The 23,614-nt window shown below is 43.2% G+C and overlaps 1 protein-coding gene across 2 annotated transcripts in view; it reads right to left on the reverse strand.

Moving 5' to 3' along the window:
• The window catches only part of INPP5A (inositol polyphosphate-5-phosphatase A), a 599,826-nt gene that overhangs the window by 399,251 nt on the left and 176,961 nt on the right, over positions 1-23,614 (reverse strand). For both annotated transcript variants that reach the window (XM_040361359.1, XM_040361360.1), the window contains exon 3: positions 1,141-1,241. In XM_040361359.1, coding sequence (XP_040217293.1) covers positions 1,141-1,241 — 101 coding nt within the window. The remainder of the gene's footprint in view (positions 1-1,140; positions 1,242-23,614) is intronic.

The following is a 23,614-nucleotide window of genomic DNA, read 5'->3' on the forward strand; positions in this document are numbered from 1 at the left end:
GAGAGCCGATTAACGGCAACTCCGTGCTTACATGTGACCGGCTGTGATTGGACACAGCCGATCACATGGTTAAAGAGCCGCGGACGCGGCCCTTTACAGAGATCGGGGTCACGCCGTGTCCTAGCAACGTGGCGCGCCCCCGCAAGAGCGGCTGTTCCGGGACACCATCATATGATGTCGTCCCAGAACGAGAGCTGCACCGGCCCGCCATGATGGTGGGCGGGCGTCAACTAGTTAAAATAAATGTTTTAATAATAATAATAAAAAAAAAAAAAGGACGTTAAATTTACCTGCTCTCTGCAATGGTGTGAGCTGGCCCATTACCTCTTCTGGAGTCTGCTGCCAGCGACGTCAACTCTTCCTCTCCCGAGTAGGCACCCTTGCAGGCACTCTCCCAAGCCAGGCTGTGTGCGTCCACAGATGCTCACAGCGCTGCTCAGCAACACCCCCGACACGCTCCTCGCAGGATTTGAATGACAGTAGCAGAAGCCTATGGCTCCACGCTAGTGCCTGTGTCTCCTGTGAGACCAGGAAGAAAAAAGCGCTTCTGCAGCCAGGACAGTGCTGGATCAATTTCCCAGCGAGGTAAGTGTTTAAGACTGGGGGGGCGACAAGTAGTGAGGCTTTTTATTTTACCCTAATATAGTAATGCGTAAAATGCATTCAGATTTTAGAACCACTAAGCATTTTTCGTCTTGCATGTCAACATTCTTTTTTTTTTTTTTTTAAAGATAAAAGTTGTGCAGACAAGGGGCCCCAGTAGTGTAAAGAAAAAACACTGCGTAGAAAAACAGAGCTTGGTTTCCGCGAGCGCCCATTCCTGTTATGGAAGGGTTCGTTCTGCGGTAAGGTGTCTCAGCTTCTTTGCCATGATGAGAAGATTATTCAGGATTGACATTTTTTGGACAGATCGGGGGAAGCAGAGATCGGCCTACAGGTATGTCATGTAAACGAAGCGCTGGACAATGTTCTTCACACTACTGGGGCCCCTTGATTGCACAAGAAAACCCAACCCAATTTTTTTTCTGTGTCATACAAATTATCATATCATTTTTAAGGGAAAACAAATCAAAGCAACAGATTTTCAGCTGAATGGCTTTCCATGGCAATCATATTGATACAAAAAGGAAAATCACTTACTTGACCAGTTTGTCCACGTGAGACATAGACGCTTCATAATTCTTCCCACCGACTTCCTGACAGTGCAATGATAAAAACTGAGGCTTCTGTGCATGCACAGTCTGAAAGACAAACATAAGATAGATGGAAATGAGCAGATATTGCAGAAAAACCTGTACTAGAGAATAAAACTACAATACCAAGGGGGGGGGGGGGCATCACAATTTTTGCAACATCCATTTTGCATCATCAATTGGACACCACAATGGCCATTTATAACCATTTTAACTGACAATTGCGCGGCCGTGCGACACTGTACTTCAACAAGATTGATGCCCTTTTTTCCCACAAATAGAGCTTTCTTTTGGTGGTATTAGATCATCTCCATGGTTTTTATTTTTTGCTCTAAAAACAAAAAAAGCAACAATTAAAAAAAAAAAAAAAATTACGCAGTACACTTGTGTATAGTCGGGCAGGCTCGGCTACTCTCGCGCTCACGTCCTGTACGTCCAGGATGTGAGCGCGAGAGGAGCCGAGCCTGCCCGACTATACACAAGTGTACTGCGTTCGGTATATGCCGGCGCAGTATTCAAACACGGCGCGGGAAAGTTGGGTATCGGCGTATATGGCGCACCCACGATTTTGCCCTGATTTTCAGGGCAAAAAAGTGCGCGGTATACGCCGATAAATAAGGTAATCCTTTATGTTACTGGCCGCTTCCTGTATATGGATTCATCGGGTGGTGTGCGGGTATTCTGTCACTTCCTCGATGCCGCAATGTCTCCTGGGAGCTTTTGTCATTGTTCCAAGGAGACATTGCGGAGGTCTGCCGCGAGTTATCTCAGGATTTAGAAAGAACTTGCTTACTGAGGTACAGTGGATCGAAAAAAAAAAAAAACATGCGGTTTAGTAATTATGCATATGAGAGTATCATTTTTTAGTTATTTTTTGGTGGGGGAGTGGATCTTGGGTGGGAGTTCCCACTCTTTTTTCCCCAGGACTTGACCCCTGAGTAAAATGCTGCTAAATTGAGCTCGCTTCACGTTAACACACGGGTGGCTCCAGTGTGAAAGGGGCCTAAATCTCAATAGTTGAGTGTGACAGGCAGTATCTGCCCTATAACCCTTGCCTTTACGACCCTTGAAGTATTGCGTATGCCGACAAATCCAAAAAATCCAAAACAGACAAGCGTGATGAAAACCACCCAAACCTATTCCAGTAAAAGAAGCCAACATCAAAGTTTTCGTTCTTGCAGTATTCTTGCTAGACCAGAAGTTTAAATTTAGGAGGGTTTTACCTGTCAGCACTAAAGAAAATAAACCTTTTTTGTACCAGGGCACCTACACACATTCCTGAGCCACAAACGCTTGAGAGAAAAATGCAAGAGCTGGGGCCGGTCTCCAGGAATGTGAAACACACAAATATTACAGTTCTTAGAACTGCAGGCTTTTACCTCCACTGTAATCAGCAGCTAAATAATACGAAGCCTCATTTCCTCATCCTCCATCGGTGGCTCATGAACCAGAGGGATGCCGCGTACACACGATCATTTTTCGGCATGAAAGAAAACGTTGTTTTTCAGCATGTCTAAAAAAACGACGTTTTCCCAACTTCATCATTAAAACAATGTTGCCTACACACCATCGTGTTTTAAAAATTATCTAGCAAAGCGCGGTGACGTACAACACGTACGATTGCACTTTAAACGGGAAGTTCCATTTGCCTTTGGGCTGCTTTAACCACTTAAGACCCAGACCAAAATGCAGCTAAAGGACCTTGCCCCTTTTTGCGATTCGGCACTGCGTCAATTTAACCGACAACTGCGCAGTCGTGCGACGTGGCTCCCAAACTAAATCGGCGTTCTTTTTTTCCCCACAAATAGAGCTTTCTTTTGGTGGTATTTGATCACCTCTGCAGTTTTTATTTTTTGCGCTATAAACAAAAATAGAGCGACAATTTTGAAAAAAAAATGCAATATTTTTTACTTTTTGCTAAAAATATCCCCCAAAAATATATATAAAAAAAAAAAAAAATTTCACTCAGTTTAGGCCGATACGTATTCTTCTACCTATTTTTGGTAAAAAAAAAATCACAATAAGCGTTAATCGGTTGGTTTGCTCAAAATTTATAGCGTTTACAAAATAGGGGATAGTTTTATTGCATTTTTATAATTTTTTTTTTTTACTACTAATGGTGGCGATCAGCGATTTTTTTCGTGACTGCGACATTATGGCGGACACTTCGGACAATTTTGACACATTTTTGGGACCATTGTAATTTTCACAGCAAAAAATTTATTTAAATTGCATTGTTTATTGTGAAAATGACAGTTGCAGTTTGGGAGTTAACCACAGGGGGCGCTGAAGGAGTTATGTTTCACCTAGTGTTTGTTTACAACTGTAGGGGGGTGTGGCTGTAGGAGTGACGTCATTGATCGTGTCTCCCTATAAAAGGGATGACACGATCGATGCAGCCGCCACAGTGAAGCACGGGGAAGCCGCGTTTACATACGGTCTGACGAAGAGGTCCTGTGCAATTTCCAAACGTTGCTTCTTTCTGTGATCGTTTCTATGCATTAACATTTTTTGGACATTTTAAAACGATCCTTGGTGTGCTGGCGAATATATCTACGTGTTTACATACGGCTCTCCCCATTCTTCAACTCCGGGGACCGATCGCGGGTCTGAGTACTAGTACAGGACGTACCTGTATGTACATGTGCCCAGCCGTGCCATTCTGCTGACGTATATATGCAGGAGGCGGTCCTTAAGTGGTTAACTGATTCCGTGTTAGTAAAAGACGATTCGCGCTTTTTTGTCTGTTACAGCGTGATGAATGTGCTTACTCCATTATGAATGGTAGTTTTACCAGAACGAGCGCTCCCGTCTCATAGCTTGCTTCTGAGCATGCGCAGGTTTTTTTCTTGTCGTTTTAGCCCACACACGATCATTTTTTACAACCCGAAAAACGATTTTTTTTAAAACGACGTTAAAAAATGCAGCATGTTCGAAAAAATTTGTTTTCGTTTTTCAGAACCTGAAAAACGATGTGCAGCCCACACACGATCATTTTAAATTAACCGCTTAACGACCGCCGCATGTATATGTAACGTCCACAGAATGGCACGTACAGGCAGATGGGCGTACATGTACGTCCGTCTTTCCACGGGTCGGGGGTCCGATCGGGCCCCCCCCCCCGGTACATGCGGCGGTCGGAAATCGTCTGGGAGCAATCCGGGATGAGGGCGCGGCTATTCGTTTATAGCCGCCCCCTCGCGATCGCTCCCCGGAGCTGAAGAACGGGGAGAGCCGTATGTAAACACGACTTCCCCGTGCTTCACTGTGGCGGCTGCATCGATCGAGTGATCCCTTTTATAGGGAGACACGATCGATGACGTCAGACCTACAGCCACACCCCCCTACAGTTGTAAACACACACTAGGTGAAACATAACTCCTTCAGCGCCCCCTGTGGTTAACTCCCAAACTGCAACTGCAACTGTCATTTTCACAATAAACAATGCAATTTAAATGCATTTTTTGCTGTGAAAATGACAATGGTCCCAAAAATGTGTCAAAATTGTCCGAAGTGTCCGCCATAATGTCGCAGTCACGAAAAAAATCGCTGATCGCCATTAGTAGTAGTAAGAAAAAAAAAAAGAATAATAAAAATGCAATAAAACTATCCCCTATTTTGTAAACGCTATACATTTTGCGCAAACCAATCGATAAGCACTTATTGCGATTTTTTTTTTTACCAAAAATAGGTAGAAGAATACGTTTTGGCCTAAACTGAGGAAAAAATTATTTTATATATATTTTTTGGGGATATTTATTATAGCAAAAAGTAAAAAATATTGATTTTTTTTCAAAATTGTCGCTCTGTTTTTGTTTATAGCGCAAAAAATAAAAACCGCAGAGGTGATCAAATACCACCAAAAGAAAGCTCTATTTGTGGGAAAAAAAAGGACGCCAATTTTGTTTGGGAGCCACGTCGCACGACCGCGCAATTGTCTGTTAAAGCGACGCAGTGCCGAATCGCAAAACCTGGCCTGGGCATTTAGCTGCCTAAAGGTCCGGGGCTTAAGTGGTTACGTTTTTTTAAAAACAATATTTTTTTCATGCTGAAAAACGATGGTGTGTACGCGGCATAAGACTCGGGCTACACTGACAGATTAAACATTTAAATCTCTCCCTGGAAGCACATCTACTCTGGCAGAACCCGGACATAAAATATTCATGTCGCCTGTTCAGTTTTCTGAAAAACATCTTAAAAATTAATGGGTTAAATGTGTGCAATCATCTTAGACATGAAAAGTGCTCTACAAATGACTTTTATACACGTTGAAGTAAACTTTTGTTGAACACCACAGGCATGTTCCTATTCAAAGCTATGTTACATGGTTGACGAAATGACAGCATGGCCTTCACAATGAAATCTACTGTGTAGGAGGCGCATACCAAGCCAGAGGGGCTTTTTGCACAACTCATTAATGTTTTGATTATTTGGTAATGTATTGACACCAACATTTCAATGGGAACCTAGAAATTGACAGACTCTGTAAAAGCTAGCTCGGAGCCTCCTTTAACCACTTCAATACCGGGCATTATACACCGTTATGCCTTCATTAAATAAGGCTCATAGTCTTCATTGACTTTAGTTTGTTTGAATTAAATCAATGCTGCCATCTAGTGGACATTCTGTTTAGCTGCACCTGTTCTATCTTAATACAGTCAGCTAGAATAGTTGATTAGTTTGACCCATGCAAGCCTCCGTATTTCAATCCCATGAGGCTTTGCTCCTTCTCCAGGCCTTTCTTTCCATTTTCTCCTTGGAAGCAAGCACATGTCTGCTGAGTTCTCTCCCACGTCAGCCATACCGATCCATCTCCGGTACGTTTATCTTTGTGTCTCTAGCTAGGTAGTTAGGGATGCTCCAATTGTGTGATTATTTACTAATTGTACTTGTTTGTATCCGTTTCAGTTTTACTCTACCTTGTACTAATAAAAGTTCAAAAGGATTCTGCGCCTACTGCAATGCATTGGTATGAGAAGAGTCATCAGTGTGCCCGAATACACCTCAGTCACGTGTAGTGAGCGGCATAACATACACCACCTTCCTGCCCAGGCCAATTTTTAGTTTCCAGCGCTGTCGCACTTTGAATGACAATCGCGCGGCCATGCAACACTGCACCCAAATGAAATCTTTAGGTTTTTCCCCCCACAAATAGAGCTTTCGTTTGGTGGTATTTGATCTTCTCTGCGGTTTTTATTTGTTGCGCTATAAACAAAAGAAGAGCAACAATTTTGAAAAAAACACCATATTTTTTTACTTTTTGATTTAATAAATATTAACTTAAAAAAAAAAAAGATGATTTTTTTCCCCACAAATAGAGCTTTCTTTTGGTGGCATTTGATCACCTCTGTGGTTTTTAGTTTTTACGCTATAAACAAAAGAATAGTGACAGGTTTAAAAAATAAAAACACAATGGGCTAGATTCAGATAGCCCGGCGTAATTTTCTGCGGGCGTAACGTATCTCAGATACGTTACGCCGCCGTAACTTAGGGCGCAAGTTCCGTATTCATAAAGAACTTGCGCCCTAAGTTACGGCGGCGTAACGCATGTGCTCCGGCGTAAGCCCAAGTAATTCAAATGTGGATGATGTGGGCGTGTTTTATGTAAATGAATTGTGACCCCCCACGTATTTTAAGTTTTTTTACGAAAGGCGCATGCGCCGTTCGTGAAAGAATCCCAGTGCACATGCTCGAAATTACGCCGCAAATCGTCAATGCTTTAGATGTGAATATAACTTACGTACAAGCCCTATCCGCGAAAGACTTACGCAAAAGACGTAAAATTTTCAAAATTTTACGCGGGGACAACGTCCATACTTTTTTTTTTATAAATTCTTTATTTATTTCAAGAATTACGTTACAGGATATTACATTTCATCTCTTCTACTTAATTAGACTATTATTAAAGAGTTGAGAGAACGATGGATATAAACCTCATCATCCCCCCCTCCTCCCACCTTTATACTTAACATTGCGTATGCCTCATAGACCCAGGGGTAACTTTACGCCGGGAAAAGGCTAACGTAAACAACGTAAAAAAAATGCGCCGGGTGGACGTACATTTGTGAATCGGCGTATCTACCTAATTTGCATATTCTACGCTGAAATCTACGGAAGCGCCACCTAGCGGCCAGCGTAAATCTGCAGCCTAAGATACGACGGCGTAAGAGACTTACGCCGGTCGGATCTTAGGGAAATCTATGCGTAACTGATTCTAAGAATCAGGCGCATAGATACGACGGCGCCCATTCGGACTTACGACGGCGTATCTGGAGATACGCCGTCGTAAGTCTTTGTGAATCTGGCCCCATATTTTTTTACTTTTTGATTTAATAAATATCAACTTAAAAAAATAGAGCTTTCTTTTGGTGGTATTTGATCACTTCTGTGTTTTTTCTAGTTCTTACGCTATAAACAAAAGAATAGTGACAGGTTTAAAAAAATAAAAAAAATAAAAACACAATATTTTTTACTATAATAAATATCCCATTTTCTTTTTTTTATACATTTTCCTCAGTTTGGGCCGCTACATATTATTCTACATATTATTGGTAAAAATACATGATCCCATGTAAATTTTGTACGGTTCCCCATTTACAAAGAAATGAAGGGTCTATCATTGTTATCATAGGTCCATTTTAAATTATAGAAACTGAATATCAAGCAAAAATCCAGAAAAAAAAAAAACAAACACACACATGCAGCCCTATGTAAGCAATCTTCTTGATGTAATAAAACCTTGTTTCTATGTATAGTGTGTAATTATGCACATAGGGACAGCCTTTCTAAGCCACGTATCTCACTGCATATTGACTAAAACAATAGCTTGCAGTAATGACCGATTGCTAGAAACCATGTAACGCCTGCCTAGGCAATATGTTTTTTTTTTTTTGCACTTAACCACTTAAGCCCTGGACCATTTTGCTGGCCAAAACCACTTTCTGCGATTCGGCACTGCGTTGCTTTAACTGACAATTGCGCGGTCGTGCGACATGGCTCCCAATCAAATTTTACGTCCTTTTTCCCCCACAAATAGAGCTTTCTTTTGGTGGTATTTGATCACCTCTGCGGTTTTTATTTTGTGCTATATACAAAAATAGAGCGACAATTTTGAAAAAAAAAAAAATCATCAATATTTTTTACTTTTTGCTAGACCGATGTGTGTGCCTCTGTACTGGGAACACACATCAGTCTCCTCTCCTCTGACAGGACATGGATCTGTCCACGGTCCTGCTGTGATCGCGGGTGACCCGTCGGACATTGCGGCTGTACGCCTCCGGCGGCGTACGTGCGCCCCCTGTGCGGCTGGGAAACCCAGGTGGTCATATGACGTCCTCCCGGAGAGAGAGGGGATTCCTGCCAATAAGGAAGTGGATAAAAATACAACTAAAATGGTTCCTGTATGACAGTCCAAAGTCGTCCCAAACCCAGTTAGGCTTCAGGTACACAGGACATTGTTTAACCTCTCCTGAACGGTTTAACTTGACAGCTAGAAACTGACATCTAAAAACGTCCGTTTAGCTATATATATATATATATATATATATATATATATATATATATATATATGTGTGTGTGTACCGTATTTATCGGCGTATACCGCGCACTATTTTGCCCTGAAAAATCATGGATGCGCGGTATACGCCAATACCCGCTTTCCCGCCACGAGTTTGAATACTGCGCCGGCATATACCGAGCGCAGTACACTTGTGTATCTTCGGGCAGTCTCGGCGCCTCTCGCGCTGACGTCCTGAGCAATCTATATTCTGGAGGTGGGTTCTCATAGTGGCGAGAGCAATCTGTATTCTGGAGGTTGGATCTCATCTTGTCAAGACCAATCTGTATTCTGGAGGTTGGATCTCATCTTGTCAAGACCAATCTATATTCTGGAGGTGGGATCTCATCGTGGCAAGACCAATCTATATTCTGGAGGTGGGATCTCATCGTGGCAGGACCAATCTGTATTCTGGAGGTGGGATCTCATTGTGGCAAGACCAATCTATATTCTGGAGGTGGGTTCTCATAGTGGCAGGACCAATCTATATTCTGGAGGTGGGATCTCATCGTGTCAAGACCAATCTATATTCTGGAGGTGGGTTCACATCGTGGCAGGACCAATCTATATTCTGGAGGTGGGATCTCATCGTGTCAAGACCAATCTATATTCTGGAGGTGGGTTCTCATCGTGGCAAGACCAATCTATATTCTGGAGGTGGGTTCTCATAGTGGCAGGACCAATCTATATTCTGAAGGTGGATTCTCATAGTGGCAGGACCAATCTATATTCTGGAGGTGGGATCTCATCGTGTCAAGACCAATCTATATTCTGGAGGTGGGATCTCATCGTGTCAAGACCAATCTATATTCTGGAGGTGGGTTCTCATGGTGGCAGGACCAATCTATATTCTGGAGGTGGGATCTCATCGTGTCAAGACCAATCTATATTCTGGAGGTGGGTTCTCATCGTGGCAGGACCAATCTATATTCTGGAGGTGGGATCTCATCGTGTCAAGACCAATCTATATTCTGGAGGTGGGTTCTCATCGTGTCAAGACCAATCTATATTCTGGAGGTGGGTTCTCATAGTGGCCAGACCAATCGGCTAGGGTGGGATCTTGCTGGTGAAAGACTATTGTGTGCACTGGAGTTGGGATGTCATTCTCTGGTCTGCAAAATTCAAGCCTCGAGGGACACAGTAAAGTGTTAATGGCACTTACACATTATACTGTATAGGACAGTCTCACTCAACAGGCAGACAGGGAGGGTGTCAAGCAGGGAGAAAAATGATATGTAATTTCAGCTGCCTGTATCTCTGGATGTACTGATCATTTGTGACATGCGGTTTTCAATGAAGGTAACCTCTGATTATGCATTTTTTCCATCATATGCTCAGTTGGAATTTCCCAAGTTTGCAACAGGTTTACTTGAAACAGACTGCTGTGAATCAAAACATCACAGTGCAACAATAACAGGGCAGGACAGAAATACATCCCACATTTATTCCAAAACTGTATTCAGGGAGTCTTATATTTAGAAATCTAATTGCATAGTAATGACATATTTTGGAAAAGATGCTGTTTGGCAAAGTGTACATGTCTGAAAAGTGCCGTGCAATTAAATGCTTTCATCCGCTCTCCTCTCCCCTATATTATCCGAATTATAATTAAACTGACTTTTTCCTATAAAGAAAAAGCTTCCTTGGCTTAGATAAAATGTAGGCTTTCCCAGATTCTTTCTGCAGCTTATTAGAGATGTACTGTCTGTCAGATATGAAGCAGGATCCAGTGACCTACAAGCAGAGTTATAGGCCACCCGACAGCATGGGGTGCGGGTACGGCTCCCAGGGCTTCACCGATCCAGATGTACTGCTTCTGCATAGGAATATAAGGCAGTGAGGGTCAAGTGAATAATACAGTGAAACCCCGGATTACGAGCATAATCCGTTCCAGGAGAATGCGCGTAATCCAAAAGTACTCGCATATCAAAGAGAATTTTCCCATTGAAGTCAATGGAAACTAAAATAATTAGTTCCTTACACTTTAGAGTTTCAGAGCTGCTGTAAAAAGCTGTACCATCGTCTAAAGCAGGGGTCTCAAACTGGCGGCCCTCAAGCTGTTGCGAAACTACAAGTCCCACGAAGCATTTCAAGGATGACAGTTACAAGCATGACTCCCAAAAGGCAAAGGCATGATGGGACTTGTAGTTCCGCAACAGCTAGAGGGCCACCAGTTTGAGACCTCTGCTGTAAAGCAATAAAAGGGTGACCATTCCCCATCAAGTCAAGAAAGAAATCCAACTATTGGTATTAACCACTTAAGATCCGTATCTTAATGCAGGTAAAGGACCTGGCCAGTTTTTGCGATTCGGCACTGCGTCGCTTTAACTGACAATTGCGCGATGTGGCTCCCAAACAAAATTGGCGTCCCTTTTTTCCCACAAATAGAGCTTTCTTTTGGTGGTATTTGATCACCTCTGCGGTTTTTATTTGTTGCGCTATAAACCAAAATAGAGCGACAATTTTGAAAATGTTTAACTTTTTGCTATAATAAAAATCCCCCAAAAAGATATAAAAAAAATTTTTTTCCCTCAGTTTAGGCCGATACGTATTCTTCTACCTATTTTTGGTATTAATAGCGTTTACAAAATAGGAGATAGTTTTATTTAATTTGTTTTACTATTAATGGCGGCGACCAGCGATTTTTTTCGTGACTGCGACATTATGGCGAACACATCGGACAATTTTGACACATTTTTGGGACCATTGTCATTTTCACAGCAAAAAATGCTATAAAAATTAATTTACTGTGAAAAGGACAATTGCAGTTTGGGAGTTAACCACTTGGGGGCGCTGTAGGGGTTATGTGTGACCTCATATGTTTTTCTAACTGTAGGGGGGCGGGGCTGGTCGTGTGATGTCATTGATCGTGTTTCCCTATATCAGGGAACACACGATCAATGAAGCTGCCACTGTGAAGAACGGGGAAGCTGTGTTTACACACAGCTCTCCCCGTTCTTCAGCTCCGGGGATACCAATCCGTATCCTGGGAGGTGAGATCTCAGCGGCAAGACCAATTCTTATCCTGGAGGTGGGATCTCAGTGGCAAGACCAATTCGTATCCTGGAGGCGAGATCTCAGCGGCAAGACCAATTCGTATCCTGGAGGCGAGATCTCAGCGGCAAGACCAATTCGTATCCTGGAGGCGAGATCTCAGCGGCAAGACCAATTCGTATCCTGGAGGCGAGATCTCAGCGGCAAGACCAATCCGTATCCTGGAGGTGAGATCTCAGCGGCAAGACCAATCCGTATCCTGGAGGCGAGATCTCAGCGGCAAGACCAATCCGTATCCTGGAGGTGAGATCTCAGCGGCAAGACCAATCCGTATCCTGGAGGCGAGATCTCAGCGGCAAGACCAATCCGTATCCTGGAGGTGAGATCTCAGCGGCAAGACCAATCCGTATCCTGGAGGTGAGATCTCAGCGGCAAGACCAATCCGTATCCTGGAGGTGAAATCTCATAGTGCCAAGACAATTGTGTATTAAGTAGCTTGCCTGGAGCTTTGCCTTTTAGTTTATGAAGGCCTAGTAGCTAGATTTGGGAAAAGTGCCGAATAAACTCACTTCTGTGGTCAAAGATCACCTCCAATAAAAGCCCCAATAGCTTATTCTCGAATCTTAATAAGGTTTCACTACTTAAGCACCAATTGGCAGCATACAGGTTGGTGCTTAAAGCGGGAGTTCACCCATTAAACTGTTTTTTCAAACAATCCCCTTAGCTTCATGCTCGTTTTGTCTAGGGGAATCGGCTAGTTGTTTTAAAATATGAGCTGTACTTACCATTTACCATCTTCTCCGTCGCTTCCGGGTATGGGTCTTCGGGAGCGGGCGTTCCTTCTTGATTGACAGTCTTCCGAGAGGCTTCCGACGGTCGCATCCATCGCGTCACTAGTAGCCGAAAGAAGCCGAACGTCGGTGCGGCTCTATACTGCGCCTGCGCACCGACGTTTGGCTTCCTTCGGAAAATCGTGACGCGATGGATGCGACCGTCGGAAGCCTCTCGGAAGACTGTCAATCAAAATAGGAACGCCCAGTCCCGCAGCCCATACCCGGAAGCTGCGGAGAAGATGCATCTCGTAAACGGTAAGTAATGCTCATATTTTAAAACAACTAGCCGATTCCCCTAGACAAAACGAGCATCCATCTAAGGCTAAAAAGTTTTATGTACGGGTGAACCCCCGCTTTAAGTAGTGGGGATTTACTGGGGATTTACTGACACCTAGCATGCTGCAGAGTGGCAACGAAGACGAAATATGGTGGATCTGGGAGTAAGCCGTCAGGATCTGAAGCTACAGCCCTGCAAGATTGTAGATACACTAGTACATGTAACCCACACCTTTATACTTGTAAAACACGACAGTTCCTTTTTTGGTTGTAGGTAATGTTCATCCCTTAAAAAGTATACTTCCTTAAAATATACTATATAGTTCAACCTCCAAGAAAATCTAGAAGTTATAATGTCACGGTACAAAATTTCCAATAGCACTTTGCAAAAAAGAGAAAATAGTGTTTAAACAGTATTTGACAGAATGTGTGGGCGATGTGCTAATGAGGGCCTAGACGACATCACTGACCAAAAATGCATTTGGTGCTGCGATTGATATAAAACCTTTGGATTGTCAAAAACATTTGGATACCAGTTCACAAAAGAACATCACGCTGTCCAAGAAGACCCATAAACTATGATACAAGTCATATTCATAGGTCAGGGTGTCCCTTCCATCCGTTTATGAGCCAGTACAACTCCCCTATATAAACAGAAACTGGGAACAAGCACATCATATTAAATTGTACGACTTTTGCATTTTATTTATATATTCTACGCCGATAATGGTTACTAAAAAACACCATTTTTGGGGCGTGGTTTACTTCCATTGATGCCAGGACATTTTCCACTCCCAATGGCTACAGTCCAGCCCCCCTAAAGTCTGAAGGACTTTAGGGGGGCCCTTTGCTTAGAAAGTTTGGAGACCCCTGGTCTAGTAGAATGTGTCTTGACAGAGAATGGTGTGGCCAATCTTTAAGACCATTAGCTTAAATGATTATTTGACAGTCACGAAAAATGGTGGAAGAAGAAGCGGATTTACTTTTATGGGGACCATCAAAGGCGGAGTCTGTCTTCCTAATGGAGGCAATGGCTACGAGGTAGACATGAACAGCTTAATCTACATCCAGACATTGAAGGGAAATCTCCTTAAGTAATGAGGATGAACAAAGGGAGGGAAGCACATGAGAAACATCCTGTATGAAGATCTTAAGGAATGGGTGGCTAGCAATCTCTGGATCAAGTGCTCAGTACTCTAAGACAAGTTATTCATCCAAGCCAAAGTACAAACACGCAAGCTCCAAACCAATGCTAAACATCAGACAATAGCAGAAGTTGCCCAAAGGGTGGCAGTAAAGAGCTGAAAAACCATGCGACTTGGTGAATGTTGGTTAAAAAAGTTCTGCCGTGTGTATGCATACCAAGTTCACGGCCAACGCCCCTTCAGACAAAAATCCATGGAAAAGTCCGATGGAAGTTCGATCGTGTGTACGAGACTTTAGATTTGGGGAAGGGTTCTCCGCTTTTAGAGCAGTAAAACAGATGGATCTCCCTTTCCAAAGACGTGGTACTCACCAAGAGTGTTGACAACTTGTAAATGTCTAGTGCAGGGCTCGACAAACCCCAGGTCGCAATTGCAACTAGAATTAGCGACCTGGCGCCTGGGCGGCACAGCTGGGGTATCCTGTCTCCGTGCGCACCCCACCTCGCGATCGTATCAGGCCGCGCCGGACGGTAATTGCGGCTTTCTACAGTCATATGGTTCCTTCTGGAATCTGGCGCCCTCTTGTGGTGGCCGTTGGTATGACAAGACAACCAGCAATGCTAATGGAGTTTCCCTGCCTGTTTCCATCTCATTCCCTTTACTTAGAAGTTAGAACCCCCAAACATTATAAATATATTTTTTATTCTAACACCCTAGAGAATAAAATGGCGGTCATTGCAATACTTTCTGTCACACCGTATTTATGCAGTGGTCTTACAAGTGCACTTTTTGGTAAAAAATACACTTTATTTAATAAAAAAATTAGACAACATTAATGTTAGTCGAATTTATTTTATATTGTGAAAGATAATGTTACGCCAAGTAAATTGATACCCAACATGTCACGCTTCAAAATTGCTTCCGTTCGTGGGATGGCGACAAACTTTTACCCTTTAAAATCTCCATAGGCGACATTTAAAAAATTCTACAGTTTGCATGTTTTGAGTTACAGAGGAGGACTAGGGCTAGAAATATCGCTCTACAAATCGCGGTAATACCTCACATGTGTGGTTTGAACACCGCTTTCATATGCGGGCGCTACTCACGTATGCAAGCTCGGCGGGACAGGGCGCGTTCCTGGCTTCTAATTTTTTTAGCTGGCTCCTAGATTCCAAGCAAATTTGTCAAGCCCTGGTCTAGTGGAGAAAGCAGACTATAGAGTGCTGTGGAAATGTTATAGGGGGAACCCCCCCCCCCCCCCACACACACACACACACACAGGTTGCATTGGATGGAAATTGACATACAAAATATTCTAAATGAAATCTTTGCTTGAAAAGAAAATGCACATAAAAACCTAAAATTATAGATGGGGGCTGTTGAAAAAAAGCCTCTTGAGATGTCCAAATAAGAGGTAACCGCACAAATGTGTGCGACTGTAAAGCTGGGGGGGGTAACCTTTATTTTATTCTCAATAATTAGAATTGTAGCAGACCCTGTGCCCTTTTATAGAACAAAACACACTTCTCTCTTTCATTCATAGCCCTTGTTCAGTTCTGCAATTGCTGCCTCGTTCTTTAGCAGGCTTGCTGGAAAAATAAGTCTAATTTGACTAAATGATTGGTCAGGGCATATGAGGACTGTCATATGAAATTTGAAGGAGCCTGTAAAGAGCCCTGCGGGTTTTTATTTTGAAGCTCAAACCAAAAGAATATTAACTCTTCGTTAAATAGTGATAACTCAATGTCACGCTGCAGTGCTCGATCTCTCCCATTTAATCTGAAGTCTTCAGTTGATATTACATGGGGTGACAGAAAGACAATTGCATTCTAAATTTGGCCAGCTGAAGAAGCTACATAGAAGATCCGCTACCCCCCTGGTGACTCACGGATACTTTATGGAGAAGATATCTTGTAATTAACTCTCCATGTACAAGCCTCTGAAAGATGCCGCCATTCTCCAATTCTTGGACTGCACATTCATTTTCACTCGGTATACTTGTAGTAAAAACTAGGTTCAGCACTACTGAAGAAGTGTCTGTATGTGGAACAAAAGAGCCACAGAATGGCAACTTCCAAATGGGGATTTAATACTCATTCCATCCACAGATTCCTCTCAAGGGTTCTGGTGGCAAACGTTTCAAGCAGATTTCATACTCTACCCTTTCACAACATGCTGAAGGCCCCAAGATCTTATTAACCCCCACCAAGATCTGCTCATCATGCTGATAGTATAACTAATGTACTATAGTGGAACCTCGGATTTGAGAGTAAGTGTTGTCTTGCAAAACGAGCAGGATTCAGGCCAAAGCAGTGTGCAGTACTACGTTTTTTTTTTTTAAACATCATACTTGCCTCCAATGTGCAGTTTGTTTTGCACAGAGTTGCCCCCCGATCGTCCTCTTCTGGTATCCCACAGCGGCTCTCGTGGCTCCTCCCCGCAATTGATAACCACCTCTGGGAAGCTCTTTCCCGAGGGGGTTACCTTGTGGGCGCGCTCTCCTGAGTCATACACTCGGTGTCCATAGACGCCGACTGTATGACGCAGCCCGGCCCCCAGCGGTCGCGTCATTGAATTTAATTGACAGCAGCGGGGGCCAATGGATGCGCTGCTATCAATCTAATGAAGAGCCGAGAAGCAGTGAAGAGAGCGATGCGGGATCGCGCCCACGGAAATTCAGGGCTCAGGGGGGCCGGACACTGCAAGGAGTTTTTTTACCTTAATGCATAGGATGCATTAAGGTGAAAAAACACGAAGGTTATCAAGTTGTCGCATAAAAAGAGGTGAAATCTCCCAATGGGGACAGAAGTTCTGGTAACCAGGGAGTTTCCTCTTTTTGGATCGCTCAATTCCGGTTATGGCTTTGGGACAGGAAGTGAAAGGCAGCCTCCCCAATAGGATACAGACAGGGAAAAAAATACTTAGGGGTTACAATCTACCTTACTCTATTCAAAACAATAAAAACATTGGAGTTGGTTCTTCTTCATGTAAACGTTTATGTTTTACGGTGACTTTAAGCACAAAGCAAGATCGCTTCTTGGCGCCCAGAAGTGAGGAGGAGGCCATTAATCCAAACGGCCCAGTACACAGAATCATTCAAAATAGACATCGGCATGTGACCTTGTTTGACACGGCAGCACCATGCCTTTTCATTGTCCTCTTGCAAGAGATCCATCTGAGGAAATTCCCAAGGCACAAACCAAAAGTTTTAGATGTACCTTGGTTTTGTATTTATGAGGTCTTAAAATGAAGGCAAGCCCTAGCAATAAACTTCTGCCCCATTTGTTGGTTTGTTATTGAGTATAACTCAGGAAAATATAACCATGTTAATGTAGTGCCTGGTTACTTCTAAGTACCAGTGCTAGTTAAATTTAGAGAGGGATCAGAGTGTTAACTGACTCTGATCCAATTATGTTCAAAACTGGGTCTCTGTCTCAGCTTGGCTGTGCTGTGGGCTGTCTATCGTTCCTGGGGTGTAGGTCCTACCCCGGGGCGATGGGTGGCAGCAGTGGAGTCAAGGTTTGGGTGCTCTTCCCCAGCAGCCTATCAGGAGAGTTCAGCCTTGCTGTGCATGCTGGGGGAGGGTATTTATGGGACAGACACCATTAGTCTGGGTTCTTCTTTGAAGTGCGGTACCCACCTTCAGGGTGACTGCATCACGGCGCCCTGGCGTAATGGCCTTCCAGGCCAGGGTGCGCGTGCCACGCAGTGTTCCTGGTTTCCGGGACCATGTTGGTCCGGGATAACTGAGCTGTGGCGGGGAGCCCAGTGGTCGACTGAGTTCCCAATCCTGAAGATCCCAAGGGAGATAGCTGTTCGGTGGGGAGTCCAACTGAGGAGAGGCTGGCGATCCAATAGGGTCTCGACAAACCACCGGGGATCGAGGTATCCGGACACCGAGAGGCTGGTCACCTATCAGTCGGTACCTAAAACTATCTGAAGGAGATCCAGGCGCAATTCTATCAAGGAGGATCATCTCCATAACTATAAGCACAGAGAGGGCCTGTGGCAGAGGCCTTTCCCCGAGTCCATTTCAGGAGGGTCTGTGGCAGAGACTTTTCCTTCAAGTTCGAGTGATACTCTGGCTGCCAGGTCAGTGAGAGTGGGCCTGTCCAGGTACGCTATACCCACCCTGGCTAAGGTGGCGAAGAATACAAAAGTATAGTTGGGAGCAGGACTGTTTTCCTGTTACGCCCGAGTCTGCTATTACTCCTACTTCGCCTCTACTCTTCATCGCAAGTTTTAATGTTTTTACCCAGTTGGGTAATAAAGAGCACAGAAAGACACCTGTCATGGACATTCCGTTACTGCTATATGCACTATACACCCCTAGGACAGCGGAAGAGCCACGAGGAAACGTGCCACCCAAAACAAAGCAGCAGCTCCTTCGGGGGTAGTGCTACATAAAGTTCTCTGCAATACATACACGTTTCCCCGGGTTCTGGCACAAAAACGCTTTAGGCACAGAAAAAAAATGTTTAAAATTCCTGCCAGAAATTCAGTGAGCTCCTATCTTCCTATTTAGGTTGACAAATCGCCCCCCCCCCACCCGAGCCCCCGTTTTACTTACCTGAGCACAGAATTTCCGAGGGCGCGATCCTGCGTTGTTCTCTCCATGGCTGATCGGCTCCTCATTGGATAGATTGACACTGGCAGGGGAGGGGAAATGGCTGCGCTGTTATCATTTATACAGTAATCGTGGATATTTTTAGCTCCGATCGCTGTATAAATGTCAATAAATCACAAAAAAGTGTCAAAAGTTCCCGCTCTGTTCACCGCAATGTCGCAGCCACGCTACAAATCGCTGGTCGCCATAACTAGTAAAAAATAAAAATAAAAATGTCATAAATAAATCCCCTATTTTGCTATAACTTTTGCACAAACCAATCAATATACGCTTATTGCGATTTTTTTACAAAAAATATGTAGAAGAATGTATTAGGGCTGCAACTAACGATTATTTTCATAATCGATTAGTTGGCCGATTATTGTTTCGATTAATCGGTTAAGAACCTTAACAAAAAAAAAATAATAATTTTGCTGCGATTTGCATTTTTTTTTTTTGGGCCAATTTGTTGTTGGGTAGATAAAAAAAAAAAAAAAACACAAATTGCCGCAAAAACATATTACATGCTTTTCTGCAGCTTCTCCATTGAAGTATATTGAACCAAAAAAAACAAAATAGCACAGGTGTGCATTAAAAAAGTTCTTGCCCTTTCCAAATACACAGCAGCTGAAAAAATCATGGATGTGAACGTGTCCCAAAAAAAACGATGTAAATGAACTGTAGTGTGTTTCTTCAAAAAGCACCAAAAAACAGAGGTGTGACCCCGGCCTGAGATGTTTAGTAACATAATGGGGGTAAAAAATAAAAAAAATGAGTAAAAAAAAAAGAGCAAATAATCGCTACTGTAAGGTGTTAATTTTTTACTGTGGTACAGTAAAAGTAATATTTACAGTAGCGATTTGCTCTTTTTGTACTAGAAAGGGATATATATTTTTTTTAGTAAAATAAAAAAAACAGTGCGCTTATCTGATGCAATTATAAACAGCTGCAAACTCAAAATGTTTATACAAACAAAAATAGCATAGAAAAAAGATGGAGTTGCGCTAAATCCATCTTTTTTCTATATATATATTTTTATTTTAACCCCATTATGTTACTGGCCGATTAATCGATTATGAAATTAATCGATTAGTTGTCGATTGATCGATTAGTTGTTTCGGCCCTAGAATGTATATCAGCCTAAACTGATGAAGAAACATGTTTTTTTTTGGGGGGGGGGGGGGGGATATTTAGTAAAGTAAAAAATATTGTTTTGTTCAAAATTGTTGCTCTTTTTTGGTTTATAGCGCAAAAAATAAAAACCGCAGAGGTGATCAAATGCCACCAAAAGAAAGCTCTATTTGTGGGGGAAAAAAAAGGATATCAATCTTGTTTGGGTACAATGTTGCATGACCGCGCAATTGCCAGTAAAAGCAACACCGTACCATATCGCAAAAAAATACCTGGTCATTAAAGCGGAGGTTGACCCTAGAAAACATCTATATACCATGCATCCAGCATACTTCCGACATCTACAGTATGCAGTTTTTTTTTTTGCCACACATACCGTTTTATTTATATTTTCCCTTCCGGGTTCTGGCTCCCGCGGGAGTGGGCGTTCCTATTCAGAGGTTAGATTGACGTCTGGTGAAAAACTTCCCCTGGCGCATAAGGCTTGTCACCAGTTTTCTGTAAGTAGCCGAACTGCGAGTCGGCGCTATATGGCGCCTGCGCAGTCAGCTCTACACGGTGGGCGCAGGCGCCGTATAGAGCCGACTCGCAGGTCGGCTACTTACGGAAAACTGGTGACGCGCCTTATGCGCCAGGGGAAGTTTTTCACCAGACGTCAATCATCTAACCTCTGAATAGGAACGCCCAGTCCCGCGGGAATCAGAACCCGGAAGCCGGGGGGAAAACAACAATAAAACGGTATGTACAAAAAAACAACAATAAAAACCAGCATACTGTAGATCCGGCTAATCCCCCGTTGAAGTCCTGTTGTGACGAAACGATCGTAGGGTGCTGTGACGTCATCGCGTTCCGTCCTGAGCGTTGGCGGTGTTTTGTCCGAGTAGCGAGAGGCATCAGATAGGAGACACCACAGCTCTTCAGCACACGTTATGCTGCACAGTCATCTTCTAATTGTAAGTGCAATACTTTATTAAAATCCCCTTCATTTTATACATAAAATACGCTATGAGAGTCCCTTTTTTTATATCATTTCTGCATCAATCCTGGATGCATTGCTGAGTCCTATCCGGACACCATACTGACTGGTTCATGGGAGACCTGACTTCCCTGCTCGTTATGAGACTGATGCAAAGCAGTCTCTCCCTCTGGTAAGCAGGCAGTCCTAATTCACGGGTGCAGTGTGAAGATCTATCCTAGGTGTAGAAGATTGACGTTCACATGATCACTCTTCATCGCTGTTCTTATCACAAGATTTAATGTTGGACTTTTTCCACTTAACCCTTCTTCACCGAGTGGTCTTTGGAGATTTTCCCTTCTACTATACCAACCCTTTTTTTCTTGTTCTTTTTACTTGTTTTGAGATGAGTTCCTAATTGCATATATTTTCAGAATTTATGTATCTTTATATTATGCATATCATATATTAGCGTTGCACTTCTTTTTGTTTTTTCCTTTTTGTTTTTTGTTTTTTTTATACTGTAGATGTCGGAAGTATGCTGGATGTAATGGTATATAATTGTTTTAAAGTGAACCTCCGCTTTAAGGGGGCAAATCCTTCAGTGGTTTAACCACTTGAGACCCGCGCTATTGACAAAAGACGTCAACAGCGCGGCTCTCAGGTGCCAACTGGACGTCATTTCAAGTGCATTACCCGCGCGCGCCTCTGGTGGGCGCGCAGCGGGTAAACACTGTCCCGGCGCATCGCTGGGAAGCCGATGCGTTACCTGGCGGCCGCGATGTCCGCCGGGTACACGCGATCGTCGGTAACTGAGCAGGGATGTGGAGCTCTGTGTGTAAACACAGAGCTCCACGTGCTGTCAGGAGAGGAGACAGATCTGTGTCCCTTGTACATAGGGACACAGCATCGGTCACCTCCCCCAGTCACCCCCCTCCCCCCACACAGTTCGAACACACCCAGGGAATACATTTAACCCCTTCCTCACCCCCTAGGGTTAACCCCTTCACTGCCAGTCACATTTATACAGTAATTAGTGCATTTTTATAGCACTAATCGCTGTATAAATGTGAATGGTCCCAAATTTGTGTCAAAAGTGTCCGATACGTCCGCCGCAATATCGCAGTCCCAATAAAAATCGCAGATCGCCGCAATTACTAGTAAAAAATAAATAATAAATAAAAATCATAATTCTGTTCCCCATTTTGTAGGCGCTACAACTTTTTCGCAAACCAGTCGCTTATTGTGATTTTTTTTTTTTTTTTTCAAAAATAAGTCGAAAAATACGTATCGGCCTTAACTGAGAAAAATTAAAAAAAAAAAAAAAAAAAAAAATTGGCATATTTATTATAGCAACAAGTAAAAAATATATATATATTTTTTAAATTGTCGCTCTTGTTTTGTTTATAGCGCAAAAAATAAAAACCGCAGAGGTGATCAAATACCACCAAAATAAAGCTCTATTTGTGGGGAAAAAAAGGACATCAATTTTGTTTGGGAGCCACGTCGCACGACCGCGCAAATGTCAGTTAAAGCGACGCAGTGCCGGAAGCTGAAATTTCACCTGGGAACGAAGGTGGTTTATGTGCCCAGTAAGCAAGTGGTTAAAAAAGCAGACAAAAAAAAAACTAAAAAAAAACTGCGTAGAAAGCACAATGATATATATAGTAAATATAGCCGCAGACAAAGCAGGTTTGTTGGAATAAAGACAGCACAAAGTTTAAAGTACAGCACCTTGTGTGTAATGTCTATAAACCAGCTGGAGCCGACTATAAATAACTAATCCTCGCAGCCAGTTGACTGCAGAGACCTCAGGAATTCCCTCCAGCCTCAGAATTACAGCTCGCCGATGCTCAGAGTCACGTGACCAAACAGTGGATGTGCATGGACTCTCACTCTGGAGGAAGCAACATGTCGGATTACCTGCACAGAATATCAACTCTGGCTGGTGATTCGATTTCAGCGCCTCCCTGTTCCCTGGAGATCTCCACTCAATTATCCTTTGTACTTACAAATAACATTTTTCTCATGCCTCAGAGATCATAGATCTGCTTTCACTCTAGTAAACATTGCCCGTTTTATGCTTACATCGCTCGAAAAAAAGTCATCAAATGTAAATTGCTAACAGCTAAAAACATACTTTATTTTATACAAAACGTGTATAAACCTTTCTACATCAGCACAGAAAGTAATGTAATCTTGTACCGGGAGTAATGCAGCTCGTTGTAGTGCCAACAATTGAGTTGCTGAGAACTATGTAGAGTAAAACCTTGGATTGCGAACGCAATTCCTTCCAGAAACATGCTTGTTTCTGGAAGGAATTGCTAAACACTTGATAGGGAAAGAGAGAGAGCACTCTTATCAAAGCAAATTTCCCCATAAAAAATACAGTGGAATCTCGGATTGCGAGTAACGCGGTTATCAAGTGTTTAGCAATACGAGCGCTGTATTTTTAAATATCGAACTCTGTTTTTGAGTGCTGTCTCACAAAATGGGCACGATTCAGGCCAAAGCGGTGTGCAGTACCGCTCTTGGCCTGAGGTGTGGGGGGGGACGGGGACGCCGGAGCCGAGCGTCCCCAATCGGCGCCGTTTGGAAATGCACGGAAAGGCTCAAGGACCTTGGCAAATCTCGGGGGAAAAAGTCTTTCCGAGGTTAATCTTGGCCATTTGCGAGGCTCTCTGGCGCCCCCCCCCTCGCCTCTGGCCGCATGTGGAATTGCATGCCATTGAAGACAATGCGGAACAAATTATTTTAGTTTCCATTGACTTCAATGGGGGAACTTGCTTTGATATGCAAGTACTTTGGATTATGAACATTCTCCTGGAACGGATTATGCTCGTAATCCGAGGTTCCAAGGTAATGGAAACTCAAATGATTTGTTCCACAACCATAGGTCCTTCAGTTTGTAGTCCATATAAAAAGA

This window comes from Rana temporaria, chromosome 8, assembly GCF_905171775.1.
Source record: "Rana temporaria chromosome 8, aRanTem1.1, whole genome shotgun sequence".
In the NCBI taxonomy this organism is placed as follows: domain Eukaryota; kingdom Metazoa; phylum Chordata; class Amphibia; order Anura; family Ranidae; genus Rana; species Rana temporaria.